The sequence below is a fragment of the Arvicanthis niloticus genome, chromosome 13, assembly GCF_011762505.2.
Source record: "Arvicanthis niloticus isolate mArvNil1 chromosome 13, mArvNil1.pat.X, whole genome shotgun sequence".
NCBI classification, from domain to species: domain Eukaryota; kingdom Metazoa; phylum Chordata; class Mammalia; order Rodentia; family Muridae; genus Arvicanthis; species Arvicanthis niloticus.
The window spans coordinates 51,014,207-51,036,586 of NC_047670.1; the positions used below are offsets into that span (position 1 = coordinate 51,014,207).

The window sequence follows — 22,380 nt, forward strand, 5'->3', positions numbered from 1 at the left end:
ACTAGAAGCAAACAATTTAAAACAGGGCTGGAGTGCTTATCAGCTTGTACTGTACCCTGGCCTCTTGACCCCGACCTGGGAGGAGCAAACGGGGCTACATTACAGCTGTGAGCAGCTACAGGGAAAACCAAGAGCCCCTAGAAGCCAGTGCTGCCTTTCAGGCGTGAGGGGAGGCCAAGCACTGGCATCGGGGGATGTCTGTTCAACCCAGCAACCAGGGTTGTAGTGAGTCAATGTCCTAGGACAGTTTATGCTGAGTGTGGTGGTAAATGTCTTCAACCCCAGCATTGGGAAGGCAGAGGCAGGTGGTATATCCTTGGTACAGCCAAGGATATACAGCAAAATTTATTCTTAAAAAAAAAATGTATATCATGAGTTTTTGTAATAAAGGCTGATGTATGCCCAGAGGCCAGAAGAGGGCATCAGAAACCTTGAAATGAAGTTATATTACGGCTGGTTTTGAGTTTCCATGTGGGTGCTGGGAATGAACCCCATCTTCCAGAAGAGCAGCCAGTGCTCTTGTCTGCTAAGTCACTCTTCCCCAGGAGACAGTTTTTGTTTTTTGCTTTTTTATTGTTTGTTTGTTTTTCGAGACAGGGTTTCTCTGTGTAGCTCTGGCTGTCCTGGAACTCACTCTGTAGACCAGGCTGGCCTTGAACTCAGAAATCCGCCTGCCTCTGCCTCCCAAGTGCTGGGATTAAAGGCGTGCGCCACCAGCGCCTGGCTTCCCAGGTGACAGTTTTTGTTCGGGTCCCACAGGAGTCTCTCAAACCTTTGAAGGGGAAGGACTGCATCATTTCCTGATGACTAAGGATCATGACGGACACCACACACAGGAAACAGCCACACTTGGTACACTTTCTCAACTTAGATGGCCACAGGATTTCACCAGCACTGTAGTCCCAAGACCACCAATACCCAAACAATGATGAGGGATTTTAGGGGAACGGGCAGGCAAATTCCACACGGCACAGCTGGCTGTCCATATTCTAACCATCCCAGAATATAAAGAGGATGTGATGTTCCCCTCAGAGGTGAGGAGAGTGGAGTGTTAGACTGGGCCTAGGTGTGCTCCACATGGTCACAACAGCAGGGACAGGAGACAGACACATGGTGGGCAAATGTGGACCCAACAGATTCTGTTTCTGGCCCAAACAGTTTGAACACAAGAGGCAAGAGGTGGGCAGGTATGAGACAAGTATGGACCAGAGCCCGGCAGAGCACTGAACACCAAGTAACCACAAGAGCCAGAGTGCGGTCTCCATCTTTAATCTCAGCAGATCATCATCACACACACGAAACCACTCTCTCCACTCTCAGATCTTGTTGAAGGCTGCGATGTCGACACTCTGCACCTGTGGATAGAGACAAAGGGTGTCCTTGCAGACTGCCTGGCCAAGGCAGGCTCATGCTCCTCAGGGGGGGTTGAGGTACTGTTCCTACGGATGTGGGGTGCAGGAGCCAGTGTCCCAGGTTCACCCAGTCTCCCATACCCTTGTGCCTATGCCCACTTACATGCTCCTCAAACTTGGTGATCTCCTCTTCGAGCAAGTCGGTGCCCACTTTGTCATCCTCCACCACACACTGGATCTGCAGCTTCCGGATACCATAGCCAACGGGCACGAGCTTGGAGGCCCCCCAAACCAGCCCGTCCAATTGGATGGAACGCACACAAGTCTCTAGCTGGGCCATGTCAGTCTCATCATCCCACTGTGAGAGAATGTGGGGTGGGGGTGGGGGGCTGAGTGAACCATCTCAGAAACCTCTAGAACACTGGGGGAAACACCCACAACCCCCCTCCCCTGAACTACGGGACGCACTTTTGTTTCTTTATAGCGCCCTTAGAAACAGTCCCAAGTTTACATGTCCACTCCACATTTCTGTTCTCACATCAACATCTTTAACTTCCACTAAGACCCAAGAGGATGTGTGTGTCAGAGGCTGAGCCTATGGGCCCCACCCCCATCTCTAGCTGTAAGGTTCTGTTCCTAGCCTCCCAGAGGCCTACCACCCTGCCACTCACAGGTTTAACATCCAAGAGGATGGAGGACTTGGCCACCAGCGTGGGCTTCTTGGCCTTCTTCTCTGCGTACTGGCGTAGCCTCTCCTCCCGTAGTCGAGCAGCCTCCTTATCTTCTTCTTCCTCGTCACTGCCGAACAAGTCAATGTCATTGTCCTCATCGTCCTCTGCTGGTGTGGCTCCTTTCTTGGTTGGGGGCTCCACTTGACGCATAGGGGAGACATGCTGCCACAGAAGAAGGGAGGAAGGCTGAGACTCATCAGGCCTCCACAGGCCAGCTAACTGCAAGAAAGCAAGCCCTCAGGAGACCTTCTCAGATCTCAGCCTGCCCTGAGGGTCAGTCTTGCCTGAGACAGTCAGTAGGTAGGGACAGAAGCCAGGACATGTACAAGGCTCCTTCCCAAGTGGGAAGACTCACTTGGGTCTGTGGGGCTGTGGCTCGGTGAGTAGGTGAACTCTTCTCCAGAGTGCTCAGCCGGGCCTCCAACTTGGAAATGGCCTGCTGCAAATCTTGGACAACTGTGGGCACAAGGGGGATACCAGTCAGATAGCAGAGGTTGGAGCTGGAGCCCCGCCTGTCAGGCACAAGCCCTCACCGCCTCGAAGGTTCTGGTTCTCCACTTCCAGACTGGCAATCCGCACAATGAGCTCACTGTGGTCTCCACCAGGTCCACTGGAGGCTCCAGGGCCTGAGCTCTGTAAGGGAGGAAGAAGCTGCTCTTAGTCCTTTAGCCTGCTTCTGGGGTCCCCTTACAGCCACTCAGAAGCAGAGCCCAGACTGAGTTGAAAGTCTGGCAAAGGCTCAGTCGGTCTTAATGGGTACCCTGCAGTATTTGGTCAAGGAAGAAGCAATAGAAGGTAAGGGACCACAAGACACTCTTCCTGCTTAGGGTGAGCAGTGAAGACCTGCTGTCTTCAAGAATGGTTGTACACTGTGACCATCTCAGCCAAGCAGAGTGTATAGGACAGGGGAGCCAAACAGAGAAAGCAACAGGACTTACAGTCCCAGGGGTGGCCTGGCCCAGGGCCTCAGGGGAGTTGGGCAGCATCACCTTGAGCTAGAAACAGGAGGGAAAGCAGTTGAGGGGCTAGAAGGAAGGGGTGTGCAGGTGGTGCCAGCACCTGTGAGCTTACTCCTGAGGTGGCCCCAGAAGGCTCAGGAGGGCACAGGGCAGGCTCCCCTTGCAGGAAACCCAGGCTTCTGCTCCATGCTCTCAGATGTTAGCCCCACTCATAGGTAGGAAGGTTACTGGCTCTGAAAGCATAGCTGCATGCAAGTCCCAGTCCAGCAGGCTCTGCTAGGACTTCCTCTGGGGGGCAGCCAAGCACCCTGAGTATCTGCCAGACAGAATCTGCTCCATAGAAGAGGTAACAGACAGACAGCAAACATAGGCCTTCACCCTAGGGACCCAGTAAGGCAGCATTTGGGCCAACAGTAAAGATAACCTTGTTTGTTTTTCAAGACAAGGTTTCTCTGTGTAATAATGGCCCTGCCTGTCCTGGACTCGCTAGCCAGGCTGGCCTTGAACTCAGAGAACTGCCTGCTTTTGTCTCCCAAGTGCTGGGATTAAAGGAGTGTGCCACCATGGCCAGCTACTGTTTTTGGTTTTGATTTTTTTTTTTATTTTAAACTTGGTGTAACAGCAGAGCCCTATGGTACAATTTGGCAGAAATGGCATTGAAGGGAGGTTTTGCTTGCAGGTAGACTAAAGGTATCTCCCTTCAAAAGACTAGAATATATGTGAATGGAGGCTGCGCTATAAAGCGGGGGCTTTCCCACTCTAGATAGCAGGCCTTAGACAAAACAAAGGAGCTGGCTGGCAAGGGACAGTCCAGCTGAGCCAAGACAGGAAACGGCTGCTGAGCCTGACCCAGCTTTCTGGGGACTGAAACTCAATGTGCCTGGCCAAGTGCACCAATCTTTTACCTCAAACCACATCTAGCTAGCCTGAGCTTCACTGGCGGAGCACAGGATCATGAATATGGATTTGAGAATGATAGGATGAGAACAGGTAGGACCAAGAAGGGGTCAGGTGTGTGCAGCTTACAATTATCAAGTCGCAGTGAAAATAATTTTATGACCAGGGGTCACCACAGCATAAGGAACTGTATTAAGGGTTGTAGTATGAGGAAGGCTGGGCTCAAGATGCTCTGTGCACAGCAGCAGGAACCAGACAAAGGGAGGTAGGGACGATCGGACAGGTGGAAAAGATGGAGCAGATTCTCTCCAGACTTCTGAAGGACCCTGTGGACACTTTGGTTCTGCTTCAGGAGATGCCTCTAAAGATCTGATGCCCTAAACTGTAAGATGGCAGATCTGTGTCATTTTAAGTCTGTAGCTGTGTTGGGTGCTGCTGGGACAAATTCCTAAAGATGTGGCGAGGACAGTGGGCACAGACCTTAAACTGTAGGGAGGTCAGTCCCTCTGTCTCCAGGACTTCTAAATGAGAACCTGGTCTTCAGCTGAGATTCTCCAGCGCAGACCTCAGACCTGTGCAACCCTCTAGCCTCAGCTTTCCCCAGGGCTGGGACCAGACACCTGGCCAGGAATCGGATATTTCAAAGCCAAGTGTGGAAGGTGGAGCAGGTTTTCTTTTTGCTACTTAGGGAGAAGAGAAACTGAGGGGGAAAAACTGGAGCAGAAAGAAGCCAGGGCCAGATGGCTGGGGGGAAATTCTTTAATATAGCTCCTCATAGAGTGCACAGAAAAAGATAAAGTCAGGGTGGTGGAATGTGGAGGGCGGCAGTGGCTGCCTGGGAGGAGTGGAAGGGGCGAGGGCATCAAAGGTCAGAGAGCAGGCATGAGATGGGCGAATTCCCACGGCTGTCTTGACAGAAGCCAAGAAATGTGATGGGACCAAAAATACCTCAAGAAACCTCATGTGACGGCACAGAAATCTGTGCCAAAGTACAACTGGCAAGGTTCTTGAAATTTTACTAGCAAAAACACTAATTCAGACAAAAAAAGTCAGGATAAAATATTAAAACAAGCCGGTCGGTGGTGGGCGCACACCTTTAATCCCAGCACTTGGGAGGCAGAGGCAGGCAGATTTCTGCGTTCGAGGCCAGCCTGGTCTACAGAGTAAGTTCCAGGACAGCCAGGACTACACAGAGAAACCCTGTCTCGAAAAACAAAACAAAAACAAACAAACAAACAAACACCCCCCCCAAAATAAAAATAAAATAAAACAAACAAAAAGAACCCACTTTAAAAAAAGATTAACACAAGCAGGAAGGTTGTTAAAATTCCAACCTCAAGTGTGCTATTTGGTGAAAATTGTCTCCCAGTGGCCACATGAGCCACAAAGGAGCCATTCTGGAGGCCTGGCTGAATTCTGAGCTGTCAAGAACCTCTTGTGCGTTCCCTTCTTGAATGGGAGTGCCTGCCTATGAACCGGATGCCTCGCACAGCGTGCTTTCAAAAAATGACAGAATGTTAGAAGACAAAACAAGAACCTGGACTGTACGGGTAGGCTTGGTTCAGTGCCAAGCATCCTTGTGATGGTGGGAAGCAGGAGGGCCACAGGGATAAGCAGAAGCTGGGAGGATGAGATGCCAAAGGACATGCATTAGCCCGAGAAATACAAACAGGTAAACTCTCAGAGCCTCGAAAGGAGTACACTCTACTGGGTTTTGGCCCTATTTCAACTTCTGACCTTCAGGACCATTTTGATGATAAACTTTCAGTTTTAGGCAGTAAGGTTGAGGTAACCATTAGAGAGCTGTCAGAAAACCTGTTTTAGGACATGTCCCACTCCAGACAGAGTGAGGTCCAGACTTCTTCGGAGTAAGGGAGAAAGAGCAGTTCTGCTTGCTATCTAAAGGGCACACCTTCCTCAGCTAGTCCAGAAGGCTAGGGCCAGATGGAGCATATCTGTCTGGCCTTGCAGGCCACAGGGTCCCTCCCTAGGTCTTGGTCTAAGATTATGCTAGCATATCGAACCAAATAATCATCCTCTTTCCATGAAGGGCCCCACCTAATCAAGAGGAACAGTGGTCTAAGGGATAGGAGGCGTGTGCTACTTCAGCAAGGGAGCAAGCAGGAAGGAACAGACTTCAAGGCGCGTGCCAACAACACACACCCTGCACAACGACACTGATTAGCCCAGGCAGCCCCCGGCAGGCACCTCGGGAAGAACTAGAGTGAGCTCCAGTATGTATGAGAGACACATGGAAAAGTCCAGAGAGCATTTTCCATGACAGTGTGGGCACGGAGGCTTTGACACTCACAGCCTACAAGAGCACAGCATCACACCTTGTGCCCTAACTTGCTTCAAAGGCCAACAGTCAACAGTACTAAAGGTTTTTTTTTTTTTCCCTTTAAAGAGAAAAAAAAAAAAAAAAACACACAAAACACTCTGACATGCTGTTTGGCTGAGCACGAGCCCATGAGTACGTGGGCCATGGGTACTCACTCCAGCCAAGGATTTCTGGATGTTCTCTCTGGCTCTTGCAATGTCTCGGAGGATCACGCTGGCACCATTCTCCTGCAGACAGTGCAGAAAGAACCAGTCTTTTTTGTTTTGGTTTAAAAAGAATTTTAAACACACACACACCAAAAAAAAAAAAAAAAAAAAAAAAAGCCCACACAGAAAAACAAAAGCCCCAAGAACCCTCACCCAAAAAGCAAGAACACACTACAAAGAGGAGGAATAAATTATACAGAATGAAAGCTCCCAAGACATGAAAAGCAGGTGATCGAGACCACAGCCACAAAGTCTGCAGGTAGCCATACATGCTAAGGCCTGGCCACACACCACCCATAGACACCTGTTTGCTGGTTGCCCCTAGGTGGCATATGTGTTAGAATCAGGAGCCAGCAGCAGAAGCACCCCAGGAGCCACTCAGCCCTAACTAACATGTCTCTGGCCCACCCGGTTCCACCAGCCCTAAGTACAGTCCTCACCTGGCGGGAGCCGGAGGTCACAGGCCCATTCATCTGCTCATAGAACCTCCTTTCTGCATCGTCATATTTAAACTTGTCAAACCAGATCTTCTCGTGCACTAGGAAGTTTGTAGCCATTTTTCTGCTGAGATGGGAAAGAGTGGCTAGGTCAGCATGGCTAAGGTCAACCTCTGGCTTCACCTTCCCCACAGGCTCCAGGTCTCCCCAACCTGAGCACTCTATATAAACAGGTCAGAGGTAAAGAACCAGACAACTCAAAGGCTATCACATGCTGGGCCAGCTCAGTTCTGCTTGGTTCATCAACTGCTGCTGCCTATGATCACAGACAGTTCTCAGTTCAACACCAAACCCCATCCACACACAAAAAGTCAACAGCCCTTCTGTCACCAAAGTGGGCTCCCTACCAGGGCCTGAGTGAGGGCTGGTCCCTGGGCAAGTCCTCCAGGCCACTAAGCACCCAGGCCCCGAGTTTTCCAACCATACAATCCAACTATAACCCATACCAGCAGCTAGAGCACAAAAGCAGCCCAGCTGGAAGGCCTACAGCCAGCCATACCCAGCCTTCAGTCAAACAGATTTGTAAATGAGCAGCCCACTTTTTCCCTTTATCTTCCATAAAAATGTTGCTATCCTGGTATGCAATGTAGCATTCTCTTTCAATATATAAGTACTTTTAGTACTTATCTGTTTTGATTAAGATGGTTAAAAAAAAAAATCAAGGGTACAATGAAAGCTCTGTGAATACCAAGAGCAGAGTCCAGCTCACTATGTTTCTGCAAGCCATGCTCCGCCATGCAGCTCCTACACTGGCAGAGCATGAGAGCTAGAGTATGCAGTGTCCACAGAGTCCACCATTTGCTCTCCTGCCCTTCCTGCCAAGCGCGACAGACCCACCCAATCTCACTCTGCCAATTTTCTGTGTGGAAGGCTTCAGGCCACCACCAGCCCATCTAAGTGTCTTCTTATAAGAATACAGGCCTAACACTGCTTCCCTTCCCCAGGACACATTGGTGGACACAAGGCAGGTAGGTGGCAGACAGGACGTAGAGATCCCCAGGGACTACTGGACTCTTCCCATTCCTCCCACACTGCCCCAGATTGGTATTACTTCTCAGATCAGGGAGCCTCCACCTCCTTCCCTGACCCTTCTGTGTTTATACATCACACTTATCTGCCTAGGAGACCACCTCCCATAGTCATATAGTCAGTCATTCCTTGGCCTTCAGAGACCAATCTTAGGACTACACCTGTGTTGGAGCAAGATTCCTTGGAGGCTGGGAGCTAGGTAGATTTCTTTCCCAACAGGGAAGTGCCCCCCCCCCCAAAAAAAACCCACAAAATCACAAAACCACCCTGCAGAGGCTGCCAGATCAGACATGTGCTCTTGGATCTAATGCCCACCTTACCTCAATGGGCATATACTATAACCCATAACTATAATGGACTATGGGTATCAAGACCTATCAGGTGCCAGAGACCCAGCTGCAGATAATGTTCTTCTGTGCTCTTTGACCCCTTTCCCCACCAACACAACTCAGAACTCTGTAACCTTCAAGGACAGAGCACCACTGGTGCCCACGCTAACCCTACACAGGTGGAGTATGAGGGACCCCAGCCTAGAGACAGTAGCCTAGGACAATCCCAACACCTGCAGCCATATTTCTCCTACTTGGGTCTTAGGCTGGACATGGATGGGCCAGAACGGGGCGTGGGTCGGTGAGCCAGGGAGGCAGCTTCTAGGCGCCAGGCTATGCGCAGGGCCTCAGCGGCATGGTGGCGGCACTCAGCGCTGTCGTAGGTAGGCTTGCTGAGCCATGGGGCCTCTGCGTCCTTGTGTAGGAAGTACCAGTAGGGCAAGGCAGAAGGAGCCTCCCCATCAGCCCGTTTTGACCCAGCTCGCTTGTTTCCTACAGCATTGCGGCTCCGACGGTCTCTGCGGCCCCTCCGGGTACCCTCTGCCTGACTGGCTCGTTCCTGCAGGCGCACTTTCCCTGGGGGGTGACCATCAAAGAGGGCCTCATAGAAGCCCCTCTCAGCTGCATCATACCGGGGCTTTTCCAGCCACACCTCCCGCACCAGTGCCTGTAGGCTGCCCAGAGGCGGCTGGCCATTGGCTGGTAGGCACGGCTGGCAGGCCAAGGCCAGGTCAGGAGTAACAGCCTGCTGGCCTGTGTCAGGAGTCCCCTGCCTATGGCTCCCCTCTGCAGCCAGCAGCAAGGCCTGAGACCACTCCACAAAAGCCCGCTCAGCTTGATCAAAGCAAGACTTGTTGACCCAGATCCCCCAGGTCACATGGTGGCATGCCACATGGCTTCCATGTGTACAGGGCCCCCAAGGGGCCAGAGCAGGTGGCTGGGGTGCCTGGGCTGCCTGGGCTGCCTGGGCAGCTACATCTGCCAGCCTCTGGCGGTAGGAGCTTTCTGCCTGGTCGAAGAGTGGCTTGTCCAACCATACATGGTCAGCCGAGAGGCCCACGAGGGCCAGGTCTGCCTGGTCAAGCCAACCCTTTGGGGAGCGCTTCCTCTTTTTCTGTAACGGCTTCTTGCACTCGTCGTGGCTCTTCCTAGGATCGCTCCTGTTGCTGGTGTTGGGAGACTCTGCCTCGTCGGTGTCCTCCGTGTCCTCCTGGCTGGGCCCGTTCACAGCTGGCACTTCGTCCAGGAGCTGCTGGACAGAGGCGGCGGCGGCTTGTGTGGCCTCATGCTCATGGAAGCGCCGCTCCGCTTCCTCATACTTGTGCTTGTCCTCCCAGACGGTCTCCAGCGCACAAGAGGCCTTCCCACTCCTCATCTTCGGGCGCAGCATTAAAAAGCAAGCACAAGAAGGCAGTTGCAACATAGTAGAGGCACCTGCCTCCCTTGCCCTCCTCAGGAGAGCAGGCAAAGGTGGGCAGGGAAGCCTGGGGAAAGGGCAAGCCACCAAAGGGGCTTCACCAGATGACATGCAAGGGCACAGGAGTCAAGTCCACACAAGGAACTTTTGAGTCAAAACCAGCATAATACAAATATATGCATACACCCACATCTTACTACTGTGAACGCTGCCTGTGCTGTCCAAGAAGCCCAATAGCTTTCAGAAAGGGTCTAAACACACCTCCAAACTCAGACGCCTTTTCTTAAGGGGCCCCCAGCTAGGGTAGCAAATAAAACGAACAGCTTCACTCATTAACAATGATTTAATATAAATAACCAGTCTGGGTGTTTTGCAGCTTTGTTTTGGTTTTGTTTTAGTACAAGCACATCCTATGAGATGCTCTATGCTCACTTATAGCAAGAAACTACTCACGGCTTATGTGAAATCGACCTCAGTCTGCCTGTGCTTTGCATGTTGAGCCTGGCACCTACCTGAGGTGGCTGATGTGTCTAGCTCACTGACAAGGACTTGTGACTGCCCAGGTGGATGCAGCCCCAACAAGCAGGGCATCTTAGAAAGTCACCTGCACGTACCTTGGCCATACAACTATCCTACACAGACCAGTGTGCCCTCCCAGGGGCAAAGAGTCTTAGAAAAGGGGCTACTGTCAGCAGCAGAGACTGCATGCACATCACGACCACCAACAGAGATCCTTAATCTAAAGGATATACCACTTCATCAGGCGGCCACAGACTACAACTCTGGATCCCTCTGAACCAGAGTCACCACGGGGCCCCTGGACTCAGGACACCACATCTCACTTGCTACTATAATCAATCTTTCCTCAGGACCCTCAGCTTCCTCACTGAAAACGGTGTTACCTCAAGTGCTACAGACTTTCTGCCCCCTCAGCAGGGTGTGGCACTGAAGCACACAGCAACAGCCACACAGGCAGGACTTTACTATTCCTGAGGCCAGATGTGGCCCCATCAAAGGACAGGCTCCAGGCTCTACCAGCCAGCCTAGAAGGAAGGCAGCAGTAAGTGTTCTTAGAGCTGCCTTGCCCTAGACAGGTAACTCAGACAAGATTCTTGTAGTCTGGACTCGCCTAACACTTGAAGATTAAGGGTCCAGGTGCGGCTCTCCTGCCTCTTCTGTGGGTCTGTAGTAACAGACCCAGGCCACTTGCTGGGCATTCATGCAGTGCAAGGACACCCTTTGGCTGGACAGCAATCATTCACACCCCTGTCTGGGGCCTTTTCCTAATAATACACCCAACAAAACACTTGACTGGAAGAGTGTTAGCTAGCTAAACCTCACCCATGTTAAGGACCTCAGAAAACTCTTCCTGTCCTCCCTGAAGCCTACCTCTTAAGTGAGAGCTAAAGTTCTTTAGTGCAATCTACCCAAGCTCTCTCACTGTGAGGAGCCAGGACCAGGAGTCACAGAGGCTCAATGTAGAGAGGTCTCTAGGCCACCCCCTCACTTACCAAGGCCAAGTAGCAGGGGCAGGGGCAGGGACTGAGGGGGATCCTAGGAGGCAGAGCATTGTGACATCACCCACTGTCACCAAGGGGGCAGTATACGCCATCACAGCAGGATGTGACTAGCTCTAACCTCTTTGGGGGACTGAGGTGAAGCTGCTGTTCTCATGGAACACTTCCTACAGGTCTAGGTTTATCCTCCCTTCAGCAATGCCCACTAACCTGGGCCCCCTCACCAAACTTAAGACTAGGAACTTTCCTGAAGGAAACAGATGGAGATGCTTTCAATGCTCCCCAGCCCATCCCCCTATGGGGCAGGATAAGGTCACAGAAACTAGATGCTTCCTCAGGCCACATATTCATGTTTGGCCACAGCTTCTCCACAGGGCAGAGGGTTATGTGCTGACCTACTTGGTACCAGGGTTACACGGGTATGTACTTGCCACAAGAACAAGCTAACCACGCCACTTCCCTGTTCCAGCAAGCTCAACTCTGCATAGGTATGCCTCCCTCAGGCAAGGTAATGGCTGGGGTGGAGGGGAGGGCTCCTCGGCTCAGGTGAAGGGCGATACAGGGCACTATGCAGGTGTACTTACTTTTGCTTTGGCCTCCTAGGACAGCATGAAGGAAAAGCAGCAAGGTTAGAGCGGTGGGAAAGGCCACCCATGCCAGACAGCAACTTGGGCAGCCTTTTAGAAACTGCTTGCCAAGATGGCATGGCAACGTAAGATAAAATGGTACGTATCACCCACCACCAAATCCCCGGTGGCCGCCCAGTCCAAAAGCTTGAGAGGCAGCCCTCCATTAGCCCTTGATAGTCTTAGGGTTCCTATGATCTAAGAGACAAGCAGACACCACCATGGAGGCTGTCTGCTCCCACCTGCACCAAGGTGAGCTAGTACCTACAGATGCTCCCCTAGCTGTGAAAGAAACCCAGCCTCTCTCCTTCACTGACAGGGCTTTGGAAGTTAAGGACAACCCCTTTGGTCCTATCTCCGAGGGACCAAGTGCTTCAGGTCCAGACAGCTCCTAGCTGTGGGCCTCTCACTGAAATGATGCCACCTCTGGGTTGGGCACATAAAGACCAAGCAGATAGGAGTGCCACCCCAAGACATTAGCAGCAAAAGGCTGGGGGGGGGGGACAAGGTCTTCCCCAGCCTGCTTTCCCCACAGGTGCACAACAGGCTGAGAACTTTAGCCAGTTTGCACTCAGACTTGGGCATACCTGAACTCCACTGCTTCCCTGGAGGACACACACACATGCAAACCTGCAGCTGTCCAGGAAAAACTAGCCTGGAAACAAGTAGCAGTGAATGTCTCAAACCCACACAGGGTGAGTTTGTCCTGTCCCCACATCCCTACAAAGGGTTGGCTTTCTTTCTCCTGAGGCTTTAATCTAGGCAATAGCAGGAACAGGCTGAAGAGATTGAAGTACCAAAGAGAAAACAAACTTCCAGAGAAGCAGGCTCAGCACATCAAAGGACCTAGAAAGAAGTGGCCTAAGCAGGCCCTGCCCTGCTCCCAGTCATAGGCTGGACTCCAGGATATAAGATATAAGGACCTGGTCACCTTAGGTCAGCTGTCAAACTCAAGCCTGAACTCTTGAGAGCCTGGGTGCAGGCAGCTCAAGTGTCAGACAAGACCTGATGAGTCTTAGGTCCTGAGATACAACACAACCAGGCATGGCCACAAAGCCCAGCACCCAGACCTAGCTTCCTCTCAAAAGAAGCTTGTACTAGCCAGCTGCAGTCTGAGGGCTGAGCTACAACTGCTCTGCCAATCTGGGCCAGGCAGCAGCCTCTGCCAAGGGCACTTCTGGCTTGGGAACTGGACTCTGAGGGAGATGAGAAAGGGTAAGTCACAGCTATTCCCCCCATCACAGTAGCAAACACCTGGAGGCTTCCAGGTACTGGGAATGAAGAGAAAAAAAAATGTCCACAGAAGAGCTGGCTTTCTGAGCCCTCAGCCTTCTGTTCTCTGGATATTCATAACAGCCATGTAGTGGGGGAGGCCACACTGCAGCTTATACGGGCACAGGAGTGATGCCTTGGTCTCTTTTCATGGGTTAAATTCTAATCTCCAAGCTCCCACTCTACTTCTCTGCCTCTGGGATATCCCAGCCCTACTCAGAAAAACCAACCTGAGCTGTTTGCCCACCTTAAGATCCAGAGGCTAATGCTCGCGATCCAGTCTGAACCCAGGCAACCCTAATCTCCTTACCCCAAGTGCCATTGTCTGTTGGCTCTATTTCTGTTTCTGCAGATGGTACCCTGACCTGACACACAGGTCTTGAGGCTTTGCTAGATGGCTTGCTTTCTCAGCTATTCCTTTACACCTGATAATATCTGCACCATAACTCACACTTAAGGAGGTGGGGGTGTTGGTTGTGTGTCATCTTAGACACAGGATGAAAAATTAAGGCACTGATTGGTATAACTGCACAAATCTGCTGAGTCAAGTGATGTGTGGAGCTGGAGACCAAATCATGTTCCAGCACCCGGATTTCACACGAATGTCTCAATGACTCCAACCTTCAATAGGCACACAGCATCTTAGATCCCTGGCACAGAAGAAATGCTCAACGAGAGCATCTCCTACCTTCATCCCCCCAAGAGTCACTCTTGCTGACTATCAAGCCCTCTCAAGCACTTTTGCCTCCTCTGTGCTATGCCATGGAGCCTCACCTATCCAAAAGATAAGCCTGGAGCACAACCCTGCAGCAGCTTCCTCCTGAGAGGACAGAAAGCCGTGCAGAGCAAATCCCAGGCAACAAAGTCTAAATGGCTCCCTCTGCCAACTCTCCAACTGTTTGCTGAGTCCTCCCACAGTCCGAGGAGGTTCATGCTGAACTGGCCATCACAGAGCCTGGGAAGGGGACTCCTTGTCCCTTTGACTTCTTCCTCTTGACTCTACTGCCCCATGGGATTGGCTTAGGGGGCACTCGGCGGTCCTGTCACATCCGTCCTTTGCTTCATCCACGAGAATCCGCCTGAGGTAAGACCCAGTTATCCCTGAGTGACAGGGCCAATTCAGAAGCATCCCTGGGAGTAGCACCCCAAGATTAGCTTCACCAAGTTCTTTTGCTCCCGAGGTAGCCGTTCACTCTAGAGAACCACGATGCCGGGAGAGAGCGCTCACGTATTAGAAAAAGGGCGACCGTACCCTTCAACGCCCCTTTCCCAAGAAAACTGCCCGGACCATTCTTATTCAAATCAGTAAGTAGAGCCAGCCCTGTTAGTTTTGAACCAATCGGCACCACAAGCCCTTTTTCTACCCTGAGTCCGTGGGCCGTACAAGTTCCATCAGGCTGCACCCGAAGCAGCCTCCCTCTATGCCTAGAGCTCGGCATGCCCTCGGTGCTTAGCCGCAAGGACCTAGGGCGTTGGCAAGAGCTGGGGAAGACGAACACCGGCCCCACCAGAGCCCGACCGACCGCAGGCAAGCGTGTCACTCAAGGCGGTGTTGAGCCGCCGGGCGGCCAGCCTGAAGCAGCGCTGAGGATCTGGCAACCATGTGGCCAGAACCCGCCTCCACACAGGCCCAGACACCCGCCCGCAGCCCGCGCTGACCCACTGAAGCCAACCCTAAGGGTGCGGGGCCCGGGCACTCCAGGCCTCTGCCGCACGTGTACTCCATGAGGCGGGGCCCGCAGTACTCACACGCCAGCCAAGGACGCGGCAACCAAAACCTGGGACTGCGAACTCAGGACTGCAAAGGAGAGGGAGGGCGACCGCGTAGCTCCCGGAAAACGCAATGGCACAGACCACGAAAGGCGCGGCGGGGGACACAACCCTGGGCACGCGCTGCCTTGCCCTCAGAGCATGCATCACGATGCACGCAGGAACCACCATGGTAGAATCCAGCACACAGCTACCTCGAGGGCCGCGCTTCACTCAAGTTGTCGCCGCTAGTAGCCGAGAGCCGGGTCTTCCAACGCGCCGCACCCCTCCACAGCACGGAGAGTGGAGCCGCCGGACTAGGGCGGGACGAAATGAAGTTGGTGTGCGCACGCGCCCGTGACGCGCCCAAGGCCAGACTGTGCGCAGGCGCTACGGGGCGGAGGGGGCGGGACTTGCGGGCCCGTGCAGGCAAGGCTGGCGAGACAAAAGGGAGGGACCCGGGCAGCCCCGCCCCCGAGTCCCGCCCCGAGCGGCCCGCGCGGGGTGTCAGGCTCGCTATCCCGGGTGGTCCCTATGGCCGACGCCATGTACCCCGGGAGCCCTCCGGCCGGTCCAGCCCTGCACCCAGTCCCTCATCGCGCTCGTCTTCCCCCGCCCCGGTGCCTTGCTGAACCGCTGCGATCGCCGGCGCCGGGTCCGGGTTCCACGGCGCGCCCGCTGCCCCCAGCGCCAGGGCCGCGGCCCCGAGTGGCCGTGAAGATGACTTTCCGCAAGGCCTACTCCATCAAAGACAAGCTGCAAGCCATCGAGCGCGTCAAGGGCGGTGAGCGGCAGGCCAGCGTGTGCCGCGACTTCGGCGTGCCAGGCGGCACACTGCGCGGCTGGCTCAAGGACGAGCCCAAGCTGCGCTGGTTTTTGGACCAGTTAGGTGGAGAAGTGGGCACGCAGCGCAAAAAGATGCGTCTGGCCAACGAGGAGGAGATCGACCGCGCCGTCTACTCATGGTTTCTCACCTTGCGCCAGCACGGCGTGCCGCTGTCCGGGCCAGTTATCCAAGCTCAGGCTGAGGCCTTTGCTCGCCAGATCTACGGCCCCGAGTGTACCTTCAAGGCTAGCCACGGTTGGTTCTGGCGCTGGCAGAAGCGCCATGGCATCTCTAGTCAGCGTATCTATGGTGAGGCTGAGCTCCCGGTCGCAGGCCCCGCGCCTGTCAAAGAGGAGCCCGCGCAGCCACCGGGCGCAGGTCTCCTACCTGATGGCGCGCCAGCCACTCTACCCCATTCCGAGGGCGGATATGGCGACGAGCAGATCTACAATGCTAACGTTACTGGTCTCTATTGGAGGTTACTTCCGGAGCAGGCCTCAACTCCGGGCGCTGGGGACTCCAGGGAGCCTGGTGGGTGCAGTCGACGCTGGCGCAGCGACCGAGTGACAGTACTGCTGGCCGCCAACCTGACGGGCAGCCACAAGCTGAAACCACTAGTCATCGGACAGCTACCGGACCCACCCAGCCTGCGGCACCACAACCAGGACAAGTTCCCGGCTTCGTACCGCTACAGTCCAGATGCCTGGCTCAGTCGCCCACTTCTTCGGGGTTGGTTCTTCGAGGAATTCGTCCCTGGGGTCAAGCGCTACCTACGCCGAAGCTGCCTGCAACAGAAGGCTGTGCTGCTGGTGGCGCATCCACCCTGTCCAAGCTGGGCTACTAGCATGCCTGCCCTGGAGGAGAGTGAGGAGGCTCCCAGGCAGTGTCAACCTGAGCTTCTTGGGTCCCCAGAGGAACTTCAAACACCAGATGGTGCAGTTCGAGTGCTCTTCTTATCCAAGGGCAACAGCCGACCACACATCCCTGCACCTTTGGAGCATGGTGTGGTGGCCGCCTTCAAGCATTTGTACAAACGGGAGCTCCTGAGGCTTGCTGTGTCTTGTGCCAGTGGCTCCCCTCTGGACTTCATGAGAAGCTTCATGCTCAAGGACATGCTCTACCTGGCTGGCCTCTCTTGGGACTTGGTCCAGGCAGGCAGCATAGAGCGCTGCTGGCTGCTGGGTCTTCGAGCAGCCTTTGAGCCTGGGCAGCAGCCAGCCCACCCAGTAGAGGAGGCCGCTGAACACAGCAGGGTGCTCAGTGACGTCACACATCTGGCAGCTCTGGCTTACAAGCGCCTGGCACCTGAAGAGGTGGCAGAGTGGCTACACCTGGATGATGATGGAGGTCTCCCTGAGGGCTGCAGAGAAGAGGTGGCCCCTGCAGCTCCTCCATCCCCAGCTAGCCTGCCCTCTAGCATTGGGGCTGGAGAGGAGGAGGAAGAGGCCACTGAACAAGGAGGAGTGTTGGTACCTACTGCTGGGGAAGCCGTTTGGGGACTAGAGACAGCTCTGAGGTGGCTGGAGAGCCAGGATCCTAGAGAAGTGGGGCCGCTGAGGCTTGTGCAGCTCCGTTCCCTCATTACCATGGCACGGAGGCTTGGGGGCATTGCCCCCTCAGCAGCAGCTTCTGATGATGGTGTGTGACTACCTTGGCCCAGTGGCCTTTTCCCTGCCACACTGGGAGAGAGGGGGCATACAGAGTCTGCCATCTTCCACCTTTTCTCCCTGATAGTCCACTATAGAGGTCCAGGGTTGCAAGCCCAGCCCAGCCCAGCCTGGAGGAATTCTGTTAGTAAAGAATGAACTGCCCCATGATGCACAGGGTCCTGGAGAAGTAGCTAAAAGAAGCAAATGTTCTTCCCTGGGTAGGCACATGCGGGCACAGAAGCACAGCACCTACTGGAGAACAGATGACTGTACTTCCATTCTGGCCCCTATGGGGCACACACACATACACAACCTGCCTCCATGTGCACTGGATGAGGCTGCTGCTGTTTCATCTGCTTCCCTGGTGCTACCTGGTCTCATCTCAGTGGGGAAGCACTTGGTTTTGTTTTAAAAACACATTAAACCTGTTTGGAAAAATGCCCTTCCTGGGGGACCATGAGTGCTAGCAGGGTGAGGTGGGCTCTGGGCTCTCTTGCTCTTGCTCTGATAACTGCAGGTCCTTGTGGTGCTGGATCAAAGCCCAGGCTAGGCTCCAGTTCCTCACCTGAGGTGGTGCACTCACAAGAGAGTGGGGGGGGGGGGGGGAATGGAAGCCCAGTGCTTGGTGAGGTTTTGGATGCAGCAGAGAGGATAGCAAAATCTGTTCAACTTGGATTTTTAGTCCCCACTTTAAAAACTACATCTGGATAGGTCTTCTATTCATGAGGTTGGCAAGAGTTTAGATTTGGACCCAGGTGGCTTGACCAGGAGGAGCAGAACAAACCACAAAGCACTTTGTCTAGCTCCAGGGCAATCTGATCTTCCTGGAAACAAGTCATTTGCAAGTCCAACTGGGAACTCTGCAGTGCCTTAAAGTCAACCCCTAACCCCATGGGCTCTTCCTGCACCAACCTTCTCCCTAAACTCATCCAATTGCCAAGGGTGTGGCTGAGGAGCTATTGCTGGACAGCCCAGGTTGAAGGAGAAAAGGTTCAAAAGAATGTCCGAATTTTGTATCGCTGTGCTGCCCTGTCCAACTGTGGATTCCGATTACTGAGCTAAGGCACCTGTGTCTTACAGAGGGGCACTGTTGTCCTTGCAGAAATACTGTCCTGAGCCCTTGTCCTGGTGCTCTCTCCTCGTCTTCACGTCTCCTAGTATGAGCCTTGAAAACATGAAGTGGAGAAGGGCAGGGGATGTAACAGCTTGGCAATGGGCAGGACCTTGGGTGGCGTATCCAAAAGTGATTTCCATGTAGGAACAAGAATACAACTCCCTGGAGCCACGACTACATCCCAGTCAAAAATCTGCATAAATATCAAAAGCTGAGGGAAAGCATGGAGCAAGGGAACCGGGCTCAGGTAGCACACTCCATCTGTGCACACTAAGGGACCATCTGACCACCTAAGTACCCAGCCTCCCCGATGAAGACCTAGAGAACCTTGGGCAATCATGGCTGGCAGGGAGTCTCCCGCACTGGCTACCTTGGGTGGGTTATCAAATGTCTAATGTGTTTGTACCAGCAGCCTCCATATCAGCCAGGCACCCAGGTTAGGAGCTACCATCCAGCTTTGACAGACCTGATTTAAAATCTGCAGAGCAGCAGAACTGGGCTGGGTAGCGTCTAGTAGCTGTTCAGCCTAGGCAACATGTACTGCTCTTTTGGAGAGGTTTCCATCTGGCCTGGGCCCAGGTAGACAGAGTTGGCAGAGACTGGGGCTTGAGAGTAAAACCTCTCTCACTAGCCTAACTGTCCAGAGCCCCTTTCACTTGGTCACACAAGGCCCAGGAGGTTGTTATGGCCTCATATTGTTGCTGCCCCATAAGTAAGTGTGGCCTGGCTTAGTGACAGAGAGTTCCTGTCAGGTTTGTGTCCATGTACTATCATTAACTCAACTAGGGAGACCCCCATGAAGAGGCTCAAAGGTGTCATCTCAGGCTTAGGGATGTAGTTCGGTGGTAGGGTGCTTGCCTACAAGGCCTAAGGCCCTGGGTTCAAACTACACTACAAAAAAGAAGTACATTTAGAATGAAACATTCTGATGTTCTTTACATGTTATAGGCAGAGGTTCTGGTTGCTGAGTCCTGGTTGTGGAAGAGGCTACTTTGCCCAGGTTGCCGGACAAATGCCTCAGCAGGGAATCCTGTAACCCTGGGGCTTATGGTGCTGAATAACCCGGTGCACAGAGGCCTCAGCCCCAATGCCAGTTCAGCTTGAGATGTGCAACCAGTTCACCTTTCTGTACTCAGTGTCTGATGGGGCTCCATAGGGGTTCATGGGTTCTCAGGAGAGAACCTTCCACTCTCACTGTGTGGAGCTATTGGTGTACCGTGGTTCCCTGTGAGCACTGAGCTCCATGAACTAGTAAGGAGGATGACACTGTAGTTCCTTTCTTCAGTAGCCATTGCCACCTGCTGTGTAGCAGGCATCACACAGGAATCCCAGTTCACTTGCCCCCAGAAGTCTACCTGCTCCCCATAGTGTGGTGATCCTTGGGCTTGGGAAATAGAGACAGCCATTTCTGCTATGTTCTACCTTGGATTCATAAGCAGATTGTCCGGAGAAAGCACCCAGCGCAGAAAGATGGGGAATGTGGGTTTTGGTTGGAGCTTCCAGCAGTGGGGGATTGAGCCCTTTACACTACCTAGTCAGGATTGCCTGCAGAAAGCCCAGCTGGGAACTGACACCCAGTGTAGCCTCTTCTGAATGTATCCACAAGAGCATCTTGATGGCAGCAGCTGTCCTCCAGAGAGAGGATCTTGGACGTGTGGGCTTCCTGTCCTATTGTAGGGCCCTTTCTCTGACACTCAACCTTGCTCACAGCTGAGTTCACCTGACCACGTGTAATAAAGGTGAAACAGGTCAACGTCATTAGCTACCCTGTTTTAGTCTTATTTTTGTGACTGGGTCTAATGCTTACATCTGGAACACTCCATAGGACGGGGGAGGAGAAGTGCATCAAAGCGGGGCAATATTGATTAAAGAGAACGCCATGAGCACCTACCAGTTTTTAATCTCAGAAAGGAGCACACAGCAAGAAAAGGCCTACTGATAGCCTCACAGTTGTATGGTCCCAAAGCTGCTTCTCTCAGTAGCCAACAGCCTGTGTCCCAGCCTGCCACCAGTGAACCTAAGGCCATGTAACAATGTGCTCTAGACTGTGACCCAGCAATGAAGGGGTGTGATCCTCTGCCCAGCCCTGGTCCCAGGGACAAACAGCTGTTGGTTCACGACCATCACTGACTGTCTTGGCAGGTGGACAACCCAAGGAGTTCCCACAAAGGGTTGCCTTATACCAGACCCTGGGACTCTATCCTACCTAGACTTGGGATAGCTTGGAAGCCTTGTTGCAGGGAAGCTGATTGTCTCTGTCTGAACGACACAGGCGATTGGCCCTGTAGCTGGGATGGTGGAGCCCTCTGCTGTCTGTATGGCCTGTCTTCTCACCTCTTCTCGATGGCCAGCTCATTCAGCACTTTGTATAAACACAACAGCTGAGCTGTTTTTCTATAAATTCTTACAAGTGAAGAAATAGGGGCATGGACTGGACTCAGAATGGCCCTTCTGACAAGTGACAATGCCAGAGTCCAATCAGGTAGCCCATGGCTAAGAGGAGCTGCCACTGGGAACGGGCAGAGAGCTGGGCATCCAAGGCAAGGGGCCGAGAGAACACAGGGCTGCAGTGTTGGAGGAGTGGGGCTGGGAATGAGACAGCTTCCTCCGGTCTGGAACTGCCATTCCCTAGTCCTGCTTCATGGAGAAGAGTCACCTGGCTTAGTCACACTCAGCTAACAGATGCCACCATGGGAGCTGCCCCAAGCCACAGTAATGGGTGCTTCCACCTAATCTCAGGAGGCTGCTCGGTAGAAGTGAGGGAGTCAGCACTTTGGCGGCTGAGTGGTGATGATTGTCTTGGGGGAGAGGGTACCTGGGACAGGGCCAGAACCACGCCAGGTCCTCCCTATGCAGTGGTCTCAGAGCTTTGGCCCTCAAGCCCATCCCCTCATTTTTCTCTATGTCCTGGCTTTCCTGGCATGCTGGCACAGGAAATGCTATCAAATCCTTTTTTGTTGTTTGTGTGTGTGAGTGTGTGAGTGTGTGTGTGTGTGTGTATGTGTGTGTATCCTTTCAAATCCTATAGAGTCAAATCCTGCCAGGACAGTACCAGGGCTATAGGGCACTCAAGGACTCCTGACCCAAGCCACAATTCTGGAGACTCAAGCTCTACCTGCCATAGAGCCAGCTTGGGTCCGGAAGTGAAGCAGCCTATGTCCAGCTGAAGGCAGGGCTCTCGTCTTCCAATGCTACCTAGGACACACCTTTAAAACCTCATAACAGCTCTTCCCCTTGACTGGAGGACTGGGCAAGCTGGACAACTTAGCTCTGCTGCAGGAGCCACCTGGGTGCAGCTTCCCAACACCTGCTCGGGGGAGGCGGGGTTCTCAGCTTCCTCTGGGGACTCTCTCCTCCTATGGGCCAAGGCTCTGGCTTCATGGAGATGGAGGGAACTTTCTGGGCAAGTGACCTGTATTCCTCTGCCATTCCCATCCTTATCCTCCATTACTGTGACCACTGGCTTTCGAGAAGTCCCATGGAAATGCAGAGGAGGCCAGGGCTCCGGACCAGGGTCAGCGGCTCTTGTTGCTAGTAGAAGAATACGTTGTTGCTTCCAAAACAGGCCAGCTTTCAGACACTGGAGACCCAACATCGCCAATTATGTCAGTAGGGTTCTTGCCACTCTGAGGGGTAAGGAGGCCTGCAGAAATGAATACTTTTTCCAAGTGTAAAGGAAGTGAAGACACTTGTGTGATGAGACAGAGACCCGTGGTCCTTAGAGATGGGACAACGGGAAGATGGGGTGACCTAGAGAAGGAGGCTAGTGCCCAGTGTTGTAGGAATTTTCCCTGAGGAAATATAAATATGTACCCTCTCTTTATAAGGTACCAAGGACAAACCAAAGTACAATTCCACTAAAGTCCAAC

The 22,380-nt window shown here is 53.2% G+C and overlaps 2 protein-coding genes across 17 annotated transcripts; one reads left to right on the forward strand and one right to left on the reverse strand.

Moving 5' to 3' along the window:
- Nucleotides 1-1,253: 1,253 nt before the first annotated feature.
- On the reverse strand, nucleotides 1,254-15,154 carry Eef1d (eukaryotic translation elongation factor 1 delta). 16 transcript variants are annotated; one of them, XM_076911525.1, is made up of 10 exons: nucleotides 11,270-11,284; nucleotides 8,596-9,716; nucleotides 6,927-7,050; nucleotides 6,436-6,507; nucleotides 3,022-3,078; nucleotides 2,617-2,716; nucleotides 2,439-2,539; nucleotides 2,024-2,245; nucleotides 1,516-1,710; nucleotides 1,254-1,355 (listed from the first exon to the last, which is right to left on the reverse strand). In XM_076911525.1, exons 2-10 carry the CDS (start codon nucleotides 9,714-9,716, stop codon nucleotides 1,317-1,319), a joined length of 2,031 nt encoding a protein of 676 aa, XP_076767640.1. In that variant the 5' UTR covers nucleotides 11,270-11,284; the 3' UTR covers nucleotides 1,254-1,316. The 16 variants fall into 16 exon arrangements, with proteins under 16 accessions (XP_076767640.1, XP_034372481.1, XP_034372478.1 ...); XM_034516590.1 differs by lacking the exons at nucleotides 8,596-9,716; nucleotides 11,270-11,284 and adding an exon at nucleotides 15,138-15,154; XM_034516587.2 differs by lacking the exons at nucleotides 8,596-9,716; nucleotides 11,270-11,284 and adding an exon at nucleotides 14,923-15,038.
- Nucleotides 15,155-15,295: 141 nt separating this feature from the next.
- On the forward strand, nucleotides 15,296-17,839 carry Tigd5 (tigger transposable element derived 5). The gene has a single exon (XM_034516499.2). It carries the CDS (start codon nucleotides 15,457-15,459, stop codon nucleotides 17,392-17,394), a length of 1,938 nt encoding a protein of 645 aa, XP_034372390.1. The 5' UTR covers nucleotides 15,296-15,456; the 3' UTR covers nucleotides 17,395-17,839.
- Nucleotides 17,840-22,380: the final 4,541 nt, after the last annotated feature.

Coding starts and splice junctions, on each gene's coding strand:
- Eef1d (XM_076911520.1), bottom strand. CDS start 9,869: ATGTCATCTGGTGAAGCCCCTTTGGTGGCTTGCCCTTTCCCCAGGCTT. Junction 1,711..2,023: donor TCCTCTTGGATGTTAAACCT/GTGAGTGGCAGG, acceptor ATTCTCTCACAG/TGGGATGATGAGACTGACAT. Junction 1,356..1,515: donor TCACCAAGTTTGAGGAGCAT/GTAAGTGGGCAT, acceptor CTCTATCCACAG/GTGCAGAGTGTCGACATCGC.
- Tigd5 (XM_034516499.2), top strand. CDS start 15,457: ATGGCCGACGCCATGTACCCCGGGAGCCCTCCGGCCGGTCCAGCCCTG.